Source organism: Lampetra fluviatilis, chromosome 54, assembly GCF_964198595.1.
Source record: "Lampetra fluviatilis chromosome 54, kcLamFluv1.1, whole genome shotgun sequence".
NCBI lineage: Eukaryota > Metazoa > Chordata > Hyperoartia > Petromyzontiformes > Petromyzontidae > Lampetra > Lampetra fluviatilis.
The window spans coordinates 2,816,699-2,840,246 of record NC_136328.1 but is presented as its reverse complement, the minus strand read 5'-3'; the positions used below and the strand labels follow the sequence as shown (position 1 = coordinate 2,840,246).

Sequence of the window (23,548 nt, the reverse complement as noted above, 5' to 3'; positions counted from 1 at the left end):
TTTCGGTAAAGCCACGTAGGTAATATTATTTTATTTCCATTATTACTTTTATTAACTTTAAATTTTATTTTTTTACCTACGTGGCTTTACCGAAAAAACCTAAGAGTACGAATCCTTGCAGTCACGAAAGCTTCAAATCTAGAACTGATTAATATTAACTGTATTAAAAAAAACACGCTCGGTCTGCTTCACAGCAGACATTAAAGATCCCGTGGCATCGATTGCAAGGGGAGGCCGATGCCTGCCGTCATGGGCCACGTTTGAAAAATGACCCACAAATTGTGCATCGCCCCCTGCTGTGAAATCTCCGCATGATTCGCCTGAAAAAGTCGCGGTAACTCGGTGACGCTTTGCGAGGTAAACCACAGTCATAATAAGTCTACGTCATCGCCCCAATGACAGCAAGTAAACAAAAATACGTCCTTGTAGCCTAATTAAAACGTGTCGAAGTTTCCATGTTTTTTTTATCGGTCGAACTTCTTTCGCACCGTACGTATTCAACCCGTGCTCATCGGAGGTGTGGGAAACTCAACAAAACGACCGCTTATTGTTAGGTCACTTTACAACACTCGCAGTTACTTGTGTAAATACATCGTTCTGCCCTTCATTTGAAGCTGCGTGCACGAGTCATAAAGCTTCAGTAATCGTCTCCGCTCGCCATCACACACGGACGGCACAACTACTCACGCATGTGGAGACTTCTGCCAATCCACTGCTGGATGAAGGGCTCCCGAAGCTTCGGTCACGGCTGTCGAAACAACGACGCGAGTTTTATCCCATCCTATATTTTATTTCCCCATTTAAGTACCCACTGAGCGAGATACGTTTCTAAATCCGTTTATACGTGTGTCTATATGTCTCTGGTTCTGTGTTTCATCTCTCTCTCTCTCTCTCAAATTTTGCATTCTCAGGAAGAACGTAATCAACCAGGTAGGGTGTTGACTGTTATGTTATCCGACTCTCTGTTGCATTACATTACATTTCCAAGTATACTAGATTTGTGTTTCTATTTCATTTATACCTGATGATGATTGCTTGTGTTGCCTCCGAAACGTCGTGATTTTTATTTTATTTTACTTTTGTTAATTTAAATTTTGTACCTTCGTGACTTTACCGAAAAAACCTAAGAATATGGGAGGAGTCATCTCCACCGGGGGAGGGGGAGTCACGCCCACGGGGGGGGGGGGGGAATAACGCCCACGGGGGGGGGGGGTCACCCCTACTCGGAGGGGGGAGCGGGGGGAGGAGTCATCTCCACCGGGGGAGGGGGAGTCACGCCCACGGGGGGGGGGGGGTCACCCCTACTCGGAGGGGGGAGCGGGGGGAGGAGTCATCTCCACCGGGGGAGGGGGAGTCACGCCCACGGGGGGGGGGGGGTCACCCCTACTCGGAGGGGGGAGCGGGGGGAGGAGTCATCTCCACCGGGGGAGGGGGAGTCACGCCCACGGGGGGGGGGGGTCACCCCTACTCGGAGGGGGGAGCGGGGGGAGGAGTCATCTCCACCGGGGGAGGGGGAGTCACGCCCACGGGGGGGGGGGGGTCACCCCTACTCGGAGGGGGGAGCGGGGGGAGGAGTCATCTCCACCGGGGGAGGGGGAGTCACGCCCACGGGGGGGGGGGGGTCACCCCTACTCGGAGGGGGGAGCGGGGGGAGGAGTCATCTCCACCGGGGGGAGGAGGGTCACGCCCACAAGGGGGAGGAGTCACCTCCACTCACGTGCGGCCTCTTCTTCCGGCTTCGTGACAGCCTGGGCGTGGTGCGGGCAGAAGCAGCAGCAGCGGTGCTCAGGAACAAGGCGACAGAGACCCCCAACACTCAGCAGAGACAGGGTAAGTCTATGGTGACAGAGACCCCAACACTCAGCTGAGACAGGGTAAGTCTATGGTGACAGAGACCCCAACACTCAGCAGAGACAGGGTAAGTCTATGGTGACAGAGACCCCAACACTCAGCTGAGACAGGGTAAGTCTGTGGTGACAGAGACCCCCAACACTCAGCAGAGACAGGGTAAGTCTATGGTGACAGAGACCCCCAACACTCAGCAGAGACAGGGTAAGTCTGTGGTGACAGAGACCCCCAACACTCAGCAGAGACAGGGTAAGTCTGTGGTGACAGAGACCCCCAACACTCAGCAGAGACAGGGTAAGTCTATGGTGACAGAGACCCCAACACTCAGCAGAGACAGGGTAAGTCTATGGTGACAGAGACCCCAACACTCAGCTGAGACAGGGTAAGTCTGTGGTGACAGAGACTCCCAACACTCAGCAGAGACAGGGTAAGTCTATGGTGACAGAGACCCCAACACTCAGCTGAGACAGGGTAAGTCTATGGTGACAGAGACCCCAACACTCAGCAGAGACAGGGTAAGTCTGTGGTGACAGAGACCCCCAACACTCAGCAGAGACAGGGTAAGTCTATGGTGACAGAGACCCCAACACTCAGCAGAGACAGGGTAAGTCTATGGTGACAGAGACCCCAACACTCAGCTGAGACAGGGTAAGTCTGTGGTGACAGAGACCCCCAACACTCAGCAGAGACAGGGTAAGTCTATGGTGACAGAGACCCCAACACTCAGCTGAGACAGGGTAAGTCTATGGTGACAGAGACCCCAACACTCAGCTGAGACAGGGTAAGTCTGTGGTGACAGAGACCCCAACACTCAGCTGAGACAGGGTAAGTCTATGGTGACAGAGACCCCAACACTCAGCTGAGACAGGGTAAGTCTATGGTGACAGAGACCCCAACACTCAGCAGAGACAGGGTAAGTCTGTGGTGACAGAGACCCCCAACACTCAGCAGAGACAGGGTAAGTCTATGGTGACAGAGACCCCAACACTCAGCAGAGACAGGGTAAGTCTATGGTGACAGAGACCCCAACACTCAGCTGAGACAGGGTAAGTCTGTGGTGACAGAGACCCCCAACACTCAGCAGAGACAGGGTAAGTCTATGGTGACAGAGACCCCAACACTCAGCTGAGACAGGGTAAGTCTATGGTGACAGAGACCCCAACACTCAGCTGAGACAGGGTAAGTCTGTGGTGACAGAGACCCCAACACTCAGCTGAGACAGGGTAAGTCTATGGTGACAGAGACCCCAACACTCAGCTGAGACAGGGTAAGTCTATGGTGACAGAGACCCCAACACTCAGCAGAGACAGGGTAAGTCTGTGGTGACAGAGACCCCCAACACTCAGCAGAGACAGGGTAAGTCTGTGGTGACAGAGACCCCAACACTCAGCTGAGACAGGGTAAGTCTATGGTGACTGGCGGTCGACACAACCTGCGGCTCCTGCTTTCGCTGAAGTTATTCCGTCAAGCGCCACCGTCTTAACGTAGTTCACGTGTGCACTGTCGGCCTATTGAAACATTGAGAGAAAAGTTATGCACTGTACAAGGGGTGGTCCAGATGTCTTGTGTCCCCCTCCCCCCAACTTCGTTCTCTAAAACTTTATATATTTTTTAAAAGTAAGCTCTATTTGAAACGCAGAAGTGAACATGCAAAGGGTAAACATGTTTCAATTAATTTTGGGGTGTCACAAGACGCCTGGGCCACTCTGTAGAGCGTTATTTAGGAGCGGTGGCATAGTGGTTAGCGCACTGCGCTCGGAATGTAACCCGGCAAACTGGGGCTTGGGGTCGAGGCCGCTGCAGTGGCGAGTGATGTCCGAACGCGTCCACCCACCAACAACCAACACCTCCCATGGCCAGCGTGGTGAAGTATGGTGGAATATCCTAACGAAGACGGGCGTGGCTCGGCCTTCATCCCCCCACCCACACACCACACACACACCACACACACACACACCACCCACACACACCACACACACACACCACCCACACACACACCACCCACACACACACCACACACACACACCACACACACACACACCACCCACACACACACCACCCACCCACACACACACACCACCCACCCACACACACCACCCACCCACACACACCACCCACCCACACACCACACACACACCACCCACACACCACCCACACACACACCATACCATCCACCCACACACCACCCACACACACACCACTCACACCCCACACACACACCCCACCCACACACACCCCACCCACACACACCCCACCCACCCACACCCCACCCACACACACACCACCCACACACACACACCACCCACACACACCACACACCCCACACACACCCCACCCACACACACCCCACCCACACACACCCCACCCACACACACCCCACCCACACACCACACACACACACCACACACCACCCACACACCCACACACCACACCCCACCCACATCCCCCCCACTCACATCGCCCCCACCCACACCCCCCCACCCACACACCCCACACCCACACACCACCCACACACACCCCACCCACACACACCCCACCCACACACACCCCACCCACACACACCCCACACACACACCACCCACACACACACCACCCACACACACACCACCCACACACACACCACCCACACACCCCACCCACACACACCCCACCCACACACACCCCACCCACACACCACACACACACACACCACACACCACCCACACACCCACACACCACACCCCACCCACATCCCCCCCACCCACATCGCCCCCACCCACACCCCCCCACCCACACACCCCACACCCACACACCACCCACACACCACCCACACACACCCCACCCACACACACCCCACCCACACACACCCCACCCACACACACCCCACACACACACCACCCACACACACACCACCCACACACCCACACACCACACCCCACCCACACACCACCCACTCCCCCACCCACACCCCACCCACACCCCCTCCACCCACACCCCCCCCACCCACACACCCCCCCACCCACACACCCCACACCCACACACCACCCACACACCACCTACACACATCACACACCACCCACACACACACCACACACACCACACCCCCCCCACCCACACACCACCCACCCCACCCACACACACCCCACCAACACACACCCCACCCAACCACACCGCACCCACTCACACACCACCCACCCATCCACACACCACCCACCCACACACCACCCACACACACACACCACCCACACACCACCCACACACACCACCCCACCCACCACCCACCCACACAACCCACCCCCCAGTCGTGAATTGACCAAGAGGCTGAAAGCCATTGTGTAACAACATTTCATACGGGGTCAATACCCGGGTAGAGTCAGCGTTGACTACTACGCTGGGGATATATTTTTTGTGGGCTGCCCACATAGCTATCTGGGGTGGCTGGGAGATGTGTAGCATTGTGTATGCCCCCCCGCCCTGCCACCACTGAATCTCGGGCAGATATCCGCTTTCCTCCGCGGTGGGGGGCAGTTTCCCGAGTCGCGTATCCGCAGGCTCCGTAAAGATGTGGCTCCCATCGCGGCTGCAGTTGCGTAAAATAAAAAAAATATTTAAAAACACTTTTTTAAAAACACGCTTTAATGAAATGTACCGTACGAGTAATGGCAGAACTCCACGACTCCAGGAAGTCGTGGAAGCTTGCCATGACGTAAGGGACCATGATGATTTACAGGCAACGTGAGTTGAGCGTGGACAATAAGACCCGTAAAAAAGATTGTTAAAAAATATATTTTTAGTTTTTTTATGATAGAATATAGTATTGTCATCAGTATGACATACATATACCAAGTTTGCAGTCGACACGACATTGGGAAGACTGTTGAAATTGAGTTACAAGATTTGAGGATACGACAACAGACAGAGCGAGTTTAATAAAAGCGTGTAAAATGTTTAAAAATATATGTTTTGGAATTTTTATGATAGAATATAGTCTTGTCATCAGTATGACATCAGTATGACCAAGTTTGCTGTCGATAGCACATTGGGAAGTGGTTGAAAATTGAGTTACAATATTTATTAAGGATACGACGACAGACGGAGTGAGTTAAATAAACGCGTGTAATAATTAAAAGCAGCCTCATTTTGCTTGGCCGTGCGAAGCGCTGTACGCCGAAACATCAACAACAAGAATGTCGGCATCGCAGAGGACAAGTTGAGGCGCAGCCCTGGCATTGTTTCTCTCCGCGCGAGAGAGAGATCCAAAGAGCGCAATTTGGCCTACTCTTCCACATCAGCCAGTCGCCTTTGGAACGATGCGGAGTACGGTTCGAGTACCCCCCCCCCCCGCCACGCTTCAGCCGGCCACGCCGACCTGCCGATCGACTCGCCGCGATGATTGTGTGTTTTGACAAATGCAGCTACGTCTTTGTCGTGATCCCGTCCCTCCGCGAGTACCCGGCCATGTCAACCATGTCTGAGGAGAGCAAAGCTGCAGCTTGCTGGCCGAATCGTCATGATTCCGGCAGAGGTCGCAAACGGGTTTTGAATCCTTACCCGTACCCGGCCGCACCAGGGTCGCAAACGGGTACCCGTACCCGTACCCGGCCGTTCCCGTTGCAGGTGCAGGTGGGTTGATTCTAGGAACTTGAATTGTGAGAAGAGACAAGACGTTGGGAAATGAGTGACAAACCGTGACTCACCAGTGACTCACGGCCTACCCGTACCCGGCCGCACCAGGGTCGCAAACAGGTACCCGTACCCTACCCGATACCCGGCTACCCGTACCCGGCCGGGTACGGGTAGCCGGGTATCGGGTAGGGTACGGGTAATCGGGTACCCGGTTGCGACCTCTGGATCCCGGCCAACGCGCGACTGCAGGTTTGACCTTTAAGGTGTGCCGGGCTCGTGTAACCGACCCCTCCTATGCGACTACGCCCACGCGCTGTGGTGCGACGTGTGCAGATGGCGCACTGTGTGAGCAAGGTGGAGCTGAGCGTCTCGTGCGACAATCTCCTGGACAAGGACGCGGGCTCCAAGTCGGACCCTTTGTGCGCCGTGCTCATGGAAACGGGCGGAGCGTGGGTGGAGGTGACTCGTCATCACCATCGTCACCTTCATCATCACCATGGTCACCATCATCATCACCATGGTCACCATCATCATCACCGTCGTCGCCTTCATCATCACCGTCGTCACCTTCATCATCACCGTCGTCACCTTCATCATCACCGTCGTCGCCTTCATCATCACCGTCGTCACCTTCATCATCACCATCGTCACCTTCATCATCACCATCGTCACCTTCATCATCACCATCGTCACCTTCATCATCACCGTCGTCACCTTCATCATCACCATCGTCACCTTCATCATCACCATCGTCACCTTCATCATCACCATCGTCACCTTCATCATCACCATCGTCACCTTCATCATCACCATCGTCACCTTCATCATCACCATCGTCACCTTCATCATCACCATCGTCACCTTCATCATCACCATCGTCACCTTCATCATCACCGTCGTCGCCTTCATCATCACCGTCGTCGCCTTCATCATCACCGTCGTCGCCTTCATCATCACCGTCGTCACCTTCATCATCACCATCGTCACCTTCATCATCACCATCGTCACCTTCATCATCACCGTCGTCACCATCATCACCATCGTCACCTTCATCATCATCGTCGTCGCCTTCATCATCACCGTCGTCACCTTCATCACCGTCGTCACCTTCATCATCACCATCGTCACCTTCATCATCACCATCGTCACCTTCATCATCACCATCGTCACCTCCGTCATCACCGTCGCCACCACAGTAGACTCATCACCGCCACCATCACCATCGAATCGTCATCGTAACCTTATCATCATCATCATCTCCATCATTATTGGCGCAACCATCACCTCCTCACACCGGGTCCGTCGTGGGGGTTGTTTGACCGTACTTCACCAATCTAGTCGGTGCGGGTTGGTGTACGGTGGGGGAGGGGGGGCCCGGGACAACTTCAGATTTCGCTGTCCACCCATGTTCAGTTTGCAAGCGCAAGTTCGCGTTTTAAGTCAATGTAACAAACAATATATATTTCATGGAAGCTGGTTCGTAAGTGCGGGTACTTGTAAGTCGAGGACTGCCTGTACTCTAAATGCACGTTGATTATAAATGTGGAGGGAACATTTGGAGGACCCAGAGAAAAATCCACACGACCATGGGTAAACTCCAAATATACAGGCGTCGGGGTCAGGATTGATCCCGTGACCTCCTGCATGTTACGCGAGGGCGATAACGTCTCCAAATGCAGGGCTGCACCTTTACCTTTTCTTTCAATCGTTCCTTCAGATCGCGCGCACCGAGCGCATCAACAACTGCCAGAGCCCCAGCTTCTCGCAGCGCATCCCCCTCGACTACTGCTTCGAGCAGGTGCAGAAGCTGCGCCTCACCGTCTACGACGTCGACAACGCCAGCGTGCAGCTTGCCGACGACGACTTCCTCGGAGCGGCCGAGTGCTCGCTGGGCCAGGTGAGGGCACGCAACGGCGGACTCCGCTGGGTTCGAGACCGCCGCCTGAATGCCTCCGGGACGGTGTTTGTCCTCGTGAGCCGGGTTTGGGGTGGGGGCACCCAACGCATCACCCAACGCAATCACCCCATGCCTCTGTAGAACAAAACCGTAGCAAGCTTCTTCTTGGTTCTTTCGGTAAAGTCACTTAGAAGGGAAATAAAAAAAATAAAACATAATAATTAAGATGTTTAATATTTATTTTTATTATTTTATTATTTCCCTTCTACGTGACTTTACCGAAAGAACTAAGAAGATTAATCCCTGCAGTCACGAAAGCTTTAAATCGGAACGTAGCAAGCTTCAGAAAGTCTCACGCGGTCATGTGTGTGCGTGTCCGCGAGTGTGCCTGCTTGCGTGGGGAGCGGTAGTGTAGCGGTGAGCGCGATGCACTTCGAACCCGGCGACCTGAGTTCGATTCCGGCTCGTGGCGCGTGGCCGAGCAACGGACGCTTGCTGCTGTGCAGTGCAAGTCAATCGTTTGGCACGTAGACTCTGCTCGCCTGTGAAACACAGCGCCTTGGTGATTCCCTTGCGCTATACAGGTTAGAGAAAATACCAAATGTGCAATATCAAGCATTGTTAGATACAGTGTTGTCCTTCTCCCGCAGCTCTGATCAGCACGGTTGGTTACGTACGGTGCGAAAGAAGTTCATGCATATAACAGGGCCTATTTCAGGAGACTTCCAAATTCTGGAGGAAGAAAAAAAACATTGGAAAGAGATGGAAAATCGTGCTCCTTGCAGCTCAGTTGCTGAACCGCGTGCAAGGCAACGCTGACCTTGTTAGCTGTGTGCCCAAGCTGCGAAGAAATGTCAAGCGCCAGGCAGTCCCACTTTACTGCGCTGTAAAGCAACAACGGATTCGTTCCGCTGCCCGAACGTGGCCAAATGTTTGTCGCGGTGCCCTCTGTTGACAGTGCATCGCTCTTGCAGGTGGTGTCGAGTAAGAAAATGACGGTGCCCCTGCTTCTGAAAAACGGGAAGCCGGCCGGAAAGGGAACCATAACCGTACGTACGCGCGATGACACGAGGAATGGTAACCGTCACGTCGCCCGCCCCACCACCCATCCCTGTCCGTCCGTTTTTACGCCACGCGTTGTTCGGCACGATGTCCGACGTTTCGGTCCGCCTGCTTTTTTGGGCGAGGGGGGGGGCCTTCTTCACGCATCGCGAGCTTTGGGCACTTTGTGGAAGCTGCCAGCAGGTGGAGTGAAGTGTCGGACGGTAAACCGAAAAAGGCCAAATGCGGCTCGACCCTTGAAAACGCATAGGAGAGCCGAGCCGGATTAACCACGGTGATGGTGCGTTCAGTTTTGTGTACGTGCCAAAGGATTCCGTTCGAAAACGATACCTTGATTGACACCGTCGTCTGTGTCCGGATGATTTGAAATGTTGACCGAGGCAAGACGAGAAATAAACTAAATTGTAATCGACTTTTTATTTTACCAGGTAAGGCCCACTCAGCTGTATAGCTCTTTTTCACAAGCAATCTGGCCACAAATTATAGCTCAACCAAGTGGGCTTGTCGCATGGAAATTTATAACAGCCAAATAATCTAAAAGCATGTTTTAAAATTTGGAGGGAAAACCCGGAGGACCTGGAGAAAAATCCACACGACTTCAGGGAGAACATGCAGACTCCAAATATACAGCAGCAGGCGTCAGGGTCAGGATAAAACCCACGACCTCCTGCATAGCAGGCGAGGTAGTTAACATCTCGACACCAAGGGAACTCGTCAGTGGTGGAGAGGAGCCCCCAAATTGAGTCTCGTACAGTAATCCATCGTTTAACGCGGGAGATGCGTTCCTGAGAAGTGCCGCGCTAAGTGAAAACCACGTTGAGCGTGGAGTTTCTGTACTGCATCGCATTTTGCACGTTAAAAACATCAGCCCTGTGTTTTTTTTGCCTCTTTTTTTTTTTTACGTGAACGAACACAGGTCATGGCAGAAGAGATCAAGGACAACCGAGTGCTCACGTTGGAGGTGGAAGCGTCGAACCTTGACAAAAAGGTGACGTGTGGGGCCTGAGATTTTAAGATAGAGCGAGCTCTTGGGGAGCTCCTGTAAGAGGGTAGATTTGACCTTCTCTTACACACTGGCTAAGACGATCTCGGAAGAGGTGGGAGAATAAACTCGTGATGTTGATTCTTCTAAATGTGGGGGGGGGGGGGAAATCGGAGGACCCGGAGAAAAATCCATGCGACCACGGGCAGAGAGACATGCATACAGGCGTATAATTTTAGATTTGAAGTTTTCGTGACTGCAAGGATTCATACTCTGTGGTTTTGTCGGTAAAGTCACGTAGGTAAAAAATTTAAATGAATTAAATCACGACGTTTCGGGCGCAACACAAGCGTCCTTCTGCAGGTGGGGACACTTCGCGAAAGCACAACCGCTTAAGTGTGATCATTTATTTAAATTTTTCACCTACGTGACTTTACCGAAAAAACCCAAGAGTATACAGGCGTATATTTGTCGTGATCAAACCCACAATCTCCTGTACACCAGGCGAGGTAGTTAACATCTCGCCACGGATGTGAGGGCACGGGATGGCCGGCGGGCTCTGTTGCTGCGTTCGTAACAAACGCGTTTGTCCCGCAGGACTTCATGAGCAAGTCTGATCCGTTCCTGGAATTTTACAAACAAGGCATCGACGGGAAGTGGCAGCTGGTTCACCGCACAGAGGTAATGAAAGCGAAAAAAAGAAATGTCCAGCGATTTCACGAATTCAATTACGTTCTGGCTTTGCGCAAGATCGCCTCTGTGCTCGTAATCATGCCGGCATGACGTTTAATCGTTGGGGCCAGACTTAATTTTGGTTTGTGAGTTATTACAATCTGTCTTTTTTTTTTCTTTATTTTACCAGGTGGTGAAAAATAACCTCAACCCGAAGTGGAAAACGTTCCAGATATCACTGCAGAGCCTTTGCAACGGTGAATTGGATCGACCCATCAAGGTGGAGTGAAACCTTTGTCCAGCTGTTCATCCATCCATCAGCCTCTCTCCCTATTTGTCTATCCGTGCCGGTCTTCTGTCTGTCAAACCTGTCCATTCGACTGCGGGAGTGCCAAGGCGAGAGTTTGCTGTGTGTGCACGCGCGTCCGTGAGTGTGCCTGCTTGCGTTGGGGAGCTGTAGTGTCGCGGTTAGCGCGATGCACTTCGAACCTGGCAACCCGAGTTCGATGATTCCCGTTCATGACCACCAACGCCAGTGACGGTTATCTGAACTTGTCCTGGGCCTGCCCTAGGTCGACTCGACCTCAAATGAGTAAACATCGCCACTAGGGGGACAAAGTCAGCTGGGGGCGTAAGTGCTGGCGACCCACCCCCGTCGTGTGCCATGCCGGCCTTCATAGACCCTCGCTAAACAGCACTTGCACGAAAGTGTCTATACAAGGGGTCTTTGTGCGTGCGTGCGTTTGTCTTTGTGCACGTTGTGCGTGCGTACGTGCGTCACGCAGGCGGCGTGCGTGGACATGGACGAGGATGGCAGCTCGGACCTCATCGGTGAGGCCGAGACGACGGCCACGGCGCTTCTCAAAGCTCGCGACGGCGCGGTGAGAGATCGTGGGGCTCACGTAACATCGCTCACCACCCCCCCCCCCCCTTTGCCCTCTGTCTCTCGCTCTCTGTTTCTTTGTCTGCTGCGGTGTCTCTCCCCCGCTCCCTGTCTCTTCTCTGTCCTGCTACTGTCTCCGCTATCTGCCAGGTGTCCTGTAGTGACGCTGATGACGACGGATCACATGACCTCATTGGGGAATTTGAGACGTGCATGAAAAAGCTGCTCGAAGCTCAGACGACTTCGGTGAGACAGATTTATATTTTTTCTGTCGCTCTTAACCGCCTCATTTTCCGCAAACTCTTACTTGCGCGTGTGTTCTACCTTTTTGGTGTGGCCCGGACTGCACGCAGGGCTATCGAACGCACGTGACCTTCGCATGCAGGGCACGTGCAGCCGACTGCTTGGCTCTTTGCTTTCTTTGACGTTCTGTACGTACGTACGTATGTTGAACTTCTTTTTCGCACCGTACGTAGCCAACCCCTGGCTGATCGTGCTTTGCCAGTGAGCTCGCTCTCGAGGATACTTTGCCTATTCTTTCACGCTGGTAAGACATCTTTTGAAGAGGTGGGGGATTACCCAGCTTTAGGAAAGTTGCACCTCGATTTAAAGCTTTCGTGACTGCAGGGATTCATCTTCTTGGTTCTTTCGGTAAAGTCACGTAGAAGGGAAATAATAAAAGAATAAAAATGAAACATAATAAAATAATTCTCACGACGTTTCGGCCACAACGCAAGCAGCCATCCTCAGGTGAAGAACAGGTCTGTCGGAAAGACAGCGTCTGAATGAGCACCACCCAGCTTAAATATACGCTGCCAAGCTTGGTGGTGCTCATTCAGACGCTGTCTTTCCGACAGACCTGTTCTTCATCTGAGGACGGCTGCTTGCGTTGTGGCCGAAACGTCGTGAGATATGAATTTTATAACGTTTTTATTTTATTATTTTATTATTTCCCTTCTACGTGACTTTACCGAAAGAACCAAGAAGATGAAAGTTGCACCGTCGTTTCAACCACTGTGCTCGCGAGTCCAAATCGGCGACCTCGAGGTGGCAGCTCTGGGGAGCTTGCCTGCGCATTGCACCACGGCAGCGGCAGCGGCAGCAGTGGCAGCAGCAGTGGCAGCAGCAGTGGCAGCAGCAGCAGCAGCGGCAGCAGCAGTGGCAGCAGCAGCAGCGGCAGCAGTGGCCACGTAGGGCCTTTTTGAGTCTCGTCTGAAGTGACGCCAATTTTGTTTTCTTGGCCTCGGCAGGTGGAGATCGACTGCATCAACCCAAAGAAGAAGAAAAAGAGCAGCTACAAAAACTCGGGGAAGATCCGCTTCCGATCGGCCAAGGTATTTCCTTGCAGCATTCGGCCCGCTGCTGGATGAAGGCCTCTCCTCCTCTCCATCAGTCCCGTCTTTTTTTTCTTGGTCGTTCCCGGCCTCCCGTTCCACTCGCATAACAGCAGCCGCTTGTGTCCCGTGGTGGTATTGCATTCGGCACAGGCTGCACTCACAATGTGCGCGGCATGTCGGCGTGAGTTGTGGTTAACTGCTCACTCTGCTCTATCCCGTGGCCGAGCGGATGAGTGGAGGCGGCGTTGTTGTTGTTGTTTTGTACCGATCTTGGCTGTCCGATAGGTGGATGTCGCCTATTCCTTCCTGGATTACATCATGGGCGGCTGTCAGATCAACTTCACGGTGAGTTTGGTTTAACCTTCCTAAATCTGCCCTCGAATTTAAACTTTGCCACGGTTGTTATATGACAGTGGCGCTTAACTCGCTTCCCACCCCCCACTTCCTCTCCTGACTTCCCAGCATGAGCCTTAGGAAATGAAGAACAATTGAATAACAGCTGGGGAGATTAACACGTGGAAGTTCTCTATCTGCTACTAATATTACTCACTGGTCGACAGATCGAGCCCCAGGGGGAGTGTTCATTTTGTGAACGAGATTAGTGACGGAAATATTCATCAAAAAAGTCTGGCTATGACTGGTCGCCCGCCAAACAAACACCCAAAGCACGACTGACTGCGATGAGATGAACGAGTGTGAGTGAGGACTTAGACCAAGATAATTTAGCAACGTCATTCGGGACAGCAGTGCACCGAGGAAGACCGAACGTGGTACGCTTTGAAAATGTCGATTTGTGTCTAAACATTGACCTGGTTTACCGAGCGCCTGACCTGACAATATTGGCGGGGAGAAGGGAAATTGTTCGCACCCTTCACACCAACATTTAACAACTAAAGAGCGTCCGACCTGAGCGCGCGACCACTTTAGTCGACCAGACTAAAAGAGAATGCTTCGATGAAATCCGCAGACTTTAAGCCTCGACTAAATCTGCATGGGTTGCTCGCCGCACCGAGACTCAAAGCTCCGACCAACATAAAATTTTCTGCCTCGTGAATTCTGGTAAAACGGTGACGGGGTGACGGGCGTCTCGTGCGGACCCGACACAGGTGGGGATCGACTTCACGGGCTCCAACGGAGACCCACGCTCCCCGGACTCGCTGCACTACCTCAGCCCCACGGGACTCAACGAGTACCTGGAGGCCCTGTGGTCCGTGGGCATGGTGGTGCAGGACTACGACACGTGAGTGCTTTGGCCCACCCCCCACCCTGCCCCTAACGTCCAGAGGATCTCTGGATAGAATGCCACGTGGGGGTACTCCCCCCCCCCCCCCCTCCATTCAATATCAATTAAACACACAGGCCCATTGTGGTGCATCTGCCAGTCATCTCAGTCGGTCAACCCATGGCACCTGGGTCTGTCCCGTGACCACCTGCCAGCGGGCGTTCGACACTTCACGTGACCTGAAAGTGCACATAGCCTGGCACAAGCGCCGTGGTGATGTCACCTCCACCGAGTGGCGAATGGCGGTGGTTGTTGCTACGGATTCCCGGCCACGACTTATCATCAGCGACGATTTTCTGAAACAGCTCCTGGGCCAGCTCCTCCCCTTGGGTTAACTCTGCACCTGCTGCGAGTGTGCAGTCATTCACGCTGCTGGCCATACCCCCCCCACAACACCCCCCCCCCTTGTGTGCAAATGCTGACCCTCACGGGTGCTCGCTAATGCCACTTGCCCCAGCAGCCCAACAAAGGCCCCACTGGCGGATCGTTGTTTTTGTAGCCCATGCGAAAGTCAAAACGTGACTCCCTCGCACACGAACGCGGAGCACTGCACATCTCCATTATAGAGCCCCGAGCCAGCGGTGGACTTTCCCTATTCCTATGGCGGGGGCCAGAGAATTCACCAGCCAACCACGGTTCACCTCCAAAGTGGTGAAGGTGCAGCCCTGCCGATGCCACTCACTCCTGGCAGAAGGTGTTTGGCCTACTCTTCCACGCTGGGCAGATGTCTTTGAAAGGGTGGGAGTACCCACCGTTTACCCCACCGCACGTGAGTTGCCTACCAAGTAGCTGTGGTCTGCTGCTGGGTCGGCGGTGGTGGGGAGAGGGGAGGGGGGTGGATCTTGGAGAAACTTGCCTCATTGCTCCAACTTCCACGCCGGGAATTCGTGCCCATGATCTCTGGATTGCAGTTTCAGTTTGCTAACCAATACATGTTAGTATGGCGGTATATCTGTCAGTATTTATACACTTGTATACATTGGGGCGCCGCAGTAGTGCACTGTTATCTATCTCGCCTGGGATTCAGTTGGTCGTGCATTCGGTCCCGACCCTGATGCCTGTGTATTTGGAGTTTGCATGTTCTCCTTGTGGGCGCGTGGATTTTGCTACGGGTCCTCCACATTTAGAATCGTCGTGCGTTTTAAAGTATTTGGCCGCTATAAATGTCCACATGATAAGCCGCTTTGTAGAGCCATCATTTGTGGCCAGGTCGCTTCTGAAAAAGAGGTGCTGATAGCTCGTTGGGCTGCTTTGCCTGGTAAAATACAAAAAACATTATTAAATAAATACAATTACAATTCCTGATAAGGGAAACAAATACCAATGAATAACAATTGAATATATTACCAATCTATATAATTACAATACCCTCCCCCTCTTTGCCTCGAATCACTGCACCAGATTGAATTGAATTAAATGATGACGGCACCCTGATGCTGCTCTATTTAAGACCGGAAGCAACAGGAGAGCTTCACCATTCTTGCCCGATGAAGCTGATTGTAATTATCAGCGAAACGTCGTACTACTCAAATTTTAAAATGCTGTTGATTCTCTCTTCAGCACACCGGTGGGCTAAAGTAGTGAACTATTTGTCCTTTGTAAAACGTGACACATTTTTTACTGTTTGGACGTGTCGGGTGGTGGAGGGTTACGACACATTTATAAATAACGCGATCTGACCCAAAAACCTATATTATGAATAACATCGTTTTAGTATTGTCATGCTGTTGTGTGTTTAATGTGCATGTGACATCGCTGTGTCTGTGCATCCTTGTGTCTGCCCACAGCGAGCTTGCACGATCTCTGCACCCCCAAAAAACAAGCCGTTAAATCTGACATGAATTTTAAATTACATCAGGCGCTCAGTTCAGTGAAAAATAATGAAATTTGTTTTTCACCATTCCAGGGACAAGATGTTTCCTGCCTTTGGATTTGGTGCTCAAATCCCTCCAACCTTCCAGGTCTGGTGAAATGACGCTTTCTGTTTTGTTTTGTTCGCTGCCTGACATTGCTGCTGGCTGAGAAGGATAACCTGAAAAATCCTTGGGGTTTCCACAGTCGGTACAATGAATATCCGTGTTTGTCTTTGCGTCGGGCCACGTGCTAGTTTTATTTCGGTCGAATTTTGGCACGAAACCACAAACTGCTACGTGACTTCCCTGATTGGCTGACCTGGTAATATTGCGGTGGAGGGGGGCACACTTCCCCCCACCCCTTACACGAACATTTAACAACTAAGTGACTTAATATATATTTTTGGGGTCTTTCGGTAAAGTCACGGAGATCGGCTCAAAGAAAATAACCAAAAAAAACTACGACGTTTCGATCACAACACAAGCGGTCCTGATGACGACCGCTTGTGTTGCGATCGAAACGTCGTAGTTTTTTTAAAATTTTCCTTGAACCTACCCACGTGACTTTACCGAAAGACCCAAAAAAACATAAAGTTTTCGTGACTTGCAGGAATTCAAGTCAAGTTTTAAGTGACTAAATGTTTGACTGCTTTAGTTAACCGATTAAGAGAACAGTTTAAATGAAATCCACAGACTTCAGTCGACCTGGCCAAGGGCTCCGACTGAATTAGACGATAACGCTTGGGCTGCCTGTGTCGCCTGCAGGTGTCGCACGAGTTTGCCCTCAACTTCAACCCCACCAACCCCTACTGCGTCGGTCAGTGCTGGTCCCCCCCCCCCACCCCCTCCCCCGCAAGCCGTCCATCCGTCGCCTTCGTTTCGTATTCTCACGCTTGCCGTGCACTCGTCGAATCGTGTCGCATTCTCTGTATTTATAAGAAGCTCCAGATTATAAGATATCCCCCCCCCCCGCACACCAATTTGTGTGTGTTATCCATCGAATACGGTGTTTGATAGCAGATTTCGTTTTGAAAAGGTTGAGCCACAAAACGAACGTTTTAATATGCCTGCAGCATGAAAGTTTTACTGTTTCAGGCGGTACCCAAAGGTGAGATGACTGGGCAGTGGGGACCTGTGGCACGGTGACAAAGTGCATCAGTAGCGCACTCGCCACTTGTTGCAGAGGTTTGCGGGACAAATCCGGCAGGCCACCCTGGTTAATACTGCGGCTGTTATTAACCATGTGATGCGCATCGTCTGCTTCACAGTGTACGTTACAGATCCCGTGACGTAAGTTGACAAGAGTAGGCCATTGTGCGTCCAACATCCTGGTCTACAGTAGCTACATTTTTATTGTACTTGCTGAATTAAATTGGGATTATACATAAAAACATTGCCCCCTGCCCCCTCTCCCCACACTGCTGTGAAACTACAGCAGGCTGTGTCTGTGAAACAGCGCCTTCGTGATAACCTCGTGCTGTAAGAGTGGCGCACGGATGCCAAATGTCGTCGCGCTTTCATTCGACGGACTGCGACGACTCGCTCGCTTGCCATCGCGCGCGTACGACAGGCGTGCAGGGGATCGTGGAAACGTACCGCAACTGCCTGCCGCAGATCCGCTTCTACGGCCCCACCAACTTCGCTCCCATCATCCAGCAGGTCGCCCGCTTTGCCGCCGCCGCCCAGCAGCTGCCCACAGCCACGGTGGGTGGGCACCGCGCTTGGCACCGCGCTTGGCCACCGACATTGGCACCACGCGACACAGAGCCACGCTTCCTCCCTCTTAGCTACGCCTGCTCTCCCTCTATGATCGCTGTGATAGACGGAGGCCGCAGACACGGCGGTACTGGACCCGATTATCCGCTCTATCATTTTACAGTAGCGATGGCCTTTGACGCGAGTCCCGTTTTGAAATTGTACGCCAGAGAGACGCGAGCCATTGGGGGAGAGCTGTGTGTGTGGGAGCAGGGGAGTTGTTGAATCTCAATGGCCTTTCCACATGTTACCGTCGTTGTTGTTGTTATTTTGAGCCTGTAACTTAAGCTCTAGGCTATTTTTATTTTACCAGGTAAGGCCCACTGAGCTATACAGCTCTTTTTCAGGAGTGACCTGGCTATCACAAATGATCGCTCAACAAAGTGGCTTTTCACGTGGAAATGTATAGCGGTCAAATACTCTCAACGCATGTAGATTCGAAATGTGGAGGGAAAAACCAGAGGACCCGGAGAGAAATCCACGTGTCTAATGTCAGTGGATATATGCAAACTCCAAATATACATGCATCAACAGGGTTGGTATTGAACCCACGACCACCTGCATACCAGGCGAGGTAGTTAACATCTCGCCACCGTAGCGCCCTGCCCCATAATTCCCCCCCGTTCTTTCCTTTCCATTCTAAAAATAAAAAAGGGGCTATCGTGCAATTTATTTTTTGGTTAGCTTCCGAACACACCCCCCCCATTATTGTGTTTTCCGTCCTGCGCTCGCTCTCTCGCTTGCAGCAATACTTCGTGCTGCTCATCGTGACGGACGGGGAGATCACGGACATGGCGGAGACACGTGCGGCCATCGTGGCCGCGTCGCGCCTGCCGCTATCGCTCATCATCGTGGGCGTCGGCGCCGCCGATTTCACCGCCATGGAGGTGCTGGACGGAGACGGGGGGGGCCCCCTCCGCACCGTGGCGGGGGAGCCGGCCACACGTGACATCGTCCAGTTCGTGCCCTACAAGCAGTTCAAGCAGGTACGCCGGGCGCCGGGGGGGGACGGGTTGACAAACAAGATTGAGACGCCAATGATAGATGGAGGCTGGCGCGTGGATAGGATGGGAGAGTGGGCGTGGATAAGATGGGAGGGGGAGAGTGGCATGGATGAGATGGGAGACGGAGAGTGGGCATTGATTTTTATCGAAAATATTTCCAGGCAATACTTTATGGCCTCGTTCCCACTGTGTGTTCTAACGGTGTCCATGTGGTGTTGTTCGTGCCATTCAGATGCCAAAGGAAGCACTGGCCCGGGCAGTTCTGGCTGAAATCCCCCAGCAGCTGACCACGTACTTCAAGCAGCGCAACATGGGTCCAGCCAACGTTCCTCGCACCTAAGGGCACACACACACACACAGCAACATACACACGTAGCACGCCACGCCACACCGCACGCAACACACACACCCACCCACGGTGAAACACGCGCTCGCAGTCGCACACACTTGCGTACAACATACACGTGCATGCTTGAATGTTTACTTACACACGTGCACTCACACATGCACAAGCTGTTGTTGACAGCACGGATGGCTGGTAGGGGAGTTCCAGACAACAGGGGACAGCAAGGGTTGACTGGGGACTTCGATGGAAAGCCTCGCTTGCCAGAGCGGAGAGAGAGTTAGATGAGAGGGCGAAGGTAGACGGGCGTGAGCTCATTGGAGGATGCTGAAGACAGCGAGTGTGATACTATGTCGGTTCTCGTACGTAGCTTTAACGCACCAATATACTCTTTGGTTCTTTCGGTAAAGTTACGTAGGTATAAAATATATACCTACGGTACTTTACAGAAAGAACCAAAGAGTATGGATTCCTGCAGTCACGAAAGCTTCAAATCAAGATCGCACCCATATAGGCGCATTTGTTTCGATCCTTTCAGCAGGCCACATAGGTGTGAGGGGACACCTAGCTTGCCACCAATGCGTCCTGGTTGAGGCTCCCAGAAATGTGGCAGCTTTGGACAAGGGAACGAGGTGGTCCGTTACGTTGTCTCGGCGATGAAGAGACAGGGTCCCCCCCTCCCACCGTCCGTTGTCTGAGCAGAGCGGCGCTCCGATGTTTGTGGAAGATTTTTTTTTCCCCGCGCAGGCTGATTGCTCCCCGTTGGTGATAAACATGGGATCTGTCAAGCCATGCAAATATTGATTTGCAAAAGACGGTTGACCATGTGCCGAATATTGTGTGAACCATTTATGGATAACCCCACTAAAAATATATATATAGAAAATAATTGTAGGGAATGCTACTTATTTTTGCACAGGCTCTAGATATCTTAATCTCAGTAGACTTATTAAATATTATAATTATCTCCTCTGTATATCATGGAGCCATCACTTTCACAATATGGGGCTGCACTATGGTGAGATGTTAAATCCCTCACCTGGTATGCAGGAGGTCGTGTGGAATTTTCTCCAGGTCCTCTGGTTTTTCCCTCCACTTTTAGAATCAACATACATTTCGATTATTTAGCTACTATACATTTCCACATCGTAAGCCACTGCGTTGTGCAATCATTTGTGGCCAGGTCGCTTCTAAGAAAGGGCTACTAGCTAGCACCGTGGGCCTTACCTGCTAAAATAGTTCAGTTTTTAGTTTACAATATGCACTCGCCTGTTGATAAGAGAATCGGTGGTTGTCGGATAATGGATGAAATATCTACGAATGGATCATCCTTTAGGTGTTAAAATTGTCACTGGGCGAATCTGTGTTCACCTTGGGAATAACCCCCATGTTTTGGGAGGCAAATGGATGTTTTCACGTTACACCAGGGAGATGTTGACATTCCAGCATGCATGTATGTATGTATGTTGAACTTCTTTCGCAACATCCGTAGCCAACCGTGCTCATCAGAGGTGCGGGGGAAGGACAACAAACTAACTAAACACGAAAAGTACAAGGGAAGCATAGTTAAGTGTTTCACGTAGTTATATTTCCCCATTACACGCAGCCCCGTCGCGTCGAGGGGGCTGATTGAGGTTCGGCACCCCACTTTTAAATTTGTATAATCAATTAAAAAAATGTTGTTACATTCCCTTTCCCCATACGTAATGGGTGAGAGCTAGATCATCAATACAGACAATCAAATCGTAACGTGACGCTCTGTTTAGTGTTTCATATTTGTTTACAGTTTGTTTAGCATTGACTTCAGTTTTTATGTCCCCCCCACCGTTAAGCAACCTCAGGCGATGGAGTTGATTGTCAGTTTAACACGTAGGCTTTCGCGACCAATATCATCCATAATACGGGTTTTTTTGGGTTAGATCGCGTAAATATATAAATGTATCGTCGGGTGGTGGCGGGTTTAACGACATATCCACGATCTAACCTAACAAAAAACTATTATGGAGTTGTGTTCACACGTTTATCGTATTCTTAGGACTATAGACACTTTCCACCCCTCTATTGTGAAGCAAAAGTTGGGGATGGGTCTTATAAATACGGTGGCGTTGTGCCGTGACCAAATGTGCCTAACTTTATTGACACCGTTCACAGGTTTTGGCTGCGTCTTATTGTACCCAAGTTTGCAATGGAGTTTGCCACCTGTCCTGGTTTTTCCCAGGATGTCCTCTTTTCTGAGGTAGTGGGAAATCTCCTGGGAAAATTAAAAGTCCCAGTTTTTATGAGTTTTGTAATTATGTACCATTCAAGACATTGTTCTCCCCTGTTGTCGTCTTATGAGATTATTTTTTCTTCCCATGACATGTCCAGTTTTTTGTACCTCGGAGCTGGCAACCGCAGTTGGTGTGAGAACGAAAACACAAACTCCTTTTTCTGGTCATAAAAATACAGGGACTCCTCGACTTATGAACGAGTTGGGGTTCCAGAGGTCTGTACGTAAGTCGAATCGTTCGTAATCCAAACACGTTGAACGGCATGTACACTAAACAAGGGGAATGACTAAATTTCGATTTAAAGCTTTCGTGACTGCAGGGATTCATCTTCTTGGTTCTTTCGGTAAAGTCACGTAGAATGGAAATAATAAAATAATAAAAATAAAACAATAAAATAATTCTCACGACGTTTCGGCCACAACGCAAGCAGCCGTCCTCAGGTGAAGATCAGGTCTGTCGGGGAGACAGCGTCTGAATGACGCTGTCTGAATGACGCTGTCTCCCCGACAGACCTGGTCTTCACCTGAGGACGGCTGCTTGCGTTGTGGCCGAAACGTCGTGAGAATTATTTTATTATGTTTTATTTGTATTACTTTATTACTTCCCTTTTACGTGACTTTACCGAAAGAACCAACAAGAAGGGGAATGGCTTTACAAGTTGTATAATCTGACGATGTAGATGCCACTGGTTCTTTATGTACTGCAGATGTAGATGCTACCACCGCCATCTATTGCGCGGGGCGGTTGAACTTACGACTCGGTTCGAACAGGCAACTGGACATACGGACTGCTTTGTTCGTATCTCTGAACGTTTGTAAGTCGAATGTTCGTAAGTAGAGGAGTCCCTGTATTCCTATTTGCCACTGACATATGATATACTTAGTGCGTAAGATTAGCCACTTTATATATGGTGCACATTGTACGATTCCTTTTTTTTTACACACAAATCATTCCTTTGCAAACTGAATACCCTACTGCTGGAGGAAAATGAGGAGTTTGCATTAAGGAGATAGGCATTGTCGGAATCAAACGCCTATGATTTACTTCACTTCGGGGCTCAAGGTGAAAGGTTGTTGCATGCTTAGAGAACAATAAACTTTGTATCTTTAAACACAGATTCCGACTGTTGTCCTGAACAAATTTGGTGTGTGGAGAGCGCTTAAGTACGACAATTAAATTTGTACTTCCTGCAGAATGAATTCCTGGAGTCATAAGGCAGATTTGAAACGCGGAAGGACCAATACTTCTGCCGTGGCGGATCATAATTGTAATGCGGCTTGCTCACACAAACACGGTCCGTGTTCGTGGGGAAGGAGCCATCTGAGGATCCAATAAAGAAAATCCAATCAAAAGCATCACCTTGCCATACATAGCAGAGGCAACCAAAAAGGTTTCCAAAATCATGAACAAACACAAGATCCAGGTCCGATTTAACGCAGTATGTAAAATTGGTGATCTGATCTCATCCGTGAAGAACAAGATCCCTGGGTGGGGTGGGGTGTGGCTGGGTGGGGAGGGGCTGGTCACCCCGTGGTGCCCTTATAAAACTCAACGTTTAACCTACTCACGCCGGCTTGTGCCCGCCCTCACAGTCGGCCATATTTTAGGAATACACCACGCCGCCGTTGACCCTGGCCATTAACCGAGCAACCCAACGTTCCTACCAGCTCCCTCCGCAGGAATGTGTTCTTCTAGAAGCAGAAAGAGTTAATTCTTGATTTGAAGCTTTCGTGACTGCAGGAATCCATACTCTTT

General features: G+C 51.3%; 1 protein-coding gene across 3 annotated transcripts; it reads left to right on the top strand.

Annotated features, from left to right (window-relative positions):
• Positions 1 to 1,708: 1,708 nt before the first annotated feature.
• LOC144949604 (copine-1-like) lies at positions 1,709 to 22,910 on the top strand. 3 transcript variants are annotated; one of them, XM_078879563.1, is made up of 16 exons: positions 1,709 to 1,830; positions 6,787 to 6,912; positions 8,171 to 8,350; positions 9,325 to 9,399; positions 10,329 to 10,400; positions 10,992 to 11,075; positions 11,257 to 11,346; positions 12,100 to 12,195; positions 13,200 to 13,283; positions 13,572 to 13,631; positions 14,393 to 14,526; positions 16,475 to 16,529; positions 17,187 to 17,238; positions 17,992 to 18,125; positions 18,923 to 19,162; positions 19,413 to 22,910. In XM_078879563.1, the coding sequence occupies exons 2-16, from the start codon at positions 6,787 to 6,789 to the stop codon at positions 19,518 to 19,520; spliced, it is 1,590 nt and encodes a 529-aa protein (XP_078735689.1). In that variant the 5' UTR covers positions 1,709 to 1,830; the 3' UTR covers positions 19,521 to 22,910. The 3 variants fall into 3 exon arrangements, with proteins under 3 accessions (XP_078735689.1, XP_078735690.1, XP_078735691.1); XM_078879564.1 differs by lacking the exon at positions 12,100 to 12,195 and adding an exon at positions 11,852 to 11,947; XM_078879565.1 differs by lacking the exon at positions 1,709 to 1,830 and adding an exon at positions 3,179 to 3,204.
• Positions 22,911 to 23,548: the final 638 nt, after the last annotated feature.

Coding starts and splice junctions, on each gene's coding strand:
- LOC144949604 (XM_078879563.1), top strand. CDS start 6,787: ATGGCGCACTGTGTGAGCAAGGTGGAGCTGAGCGTCTCGTGCGACAAT. Junction 14,527..16,474: donor GTGGTGCAGGACTACGACAC/GTGAGTGCTTTG, acceptor TCACCATTCCAG/GGACAAGATGTTTCCTGCCT. Junction 16,530..17,186: donor AAATCCCTCCAACCTTCCAG/GTCTGGTGAAAT, acceptor TGTCGCCTGCAG/GTGTCGCACGAGTTTGCCCT.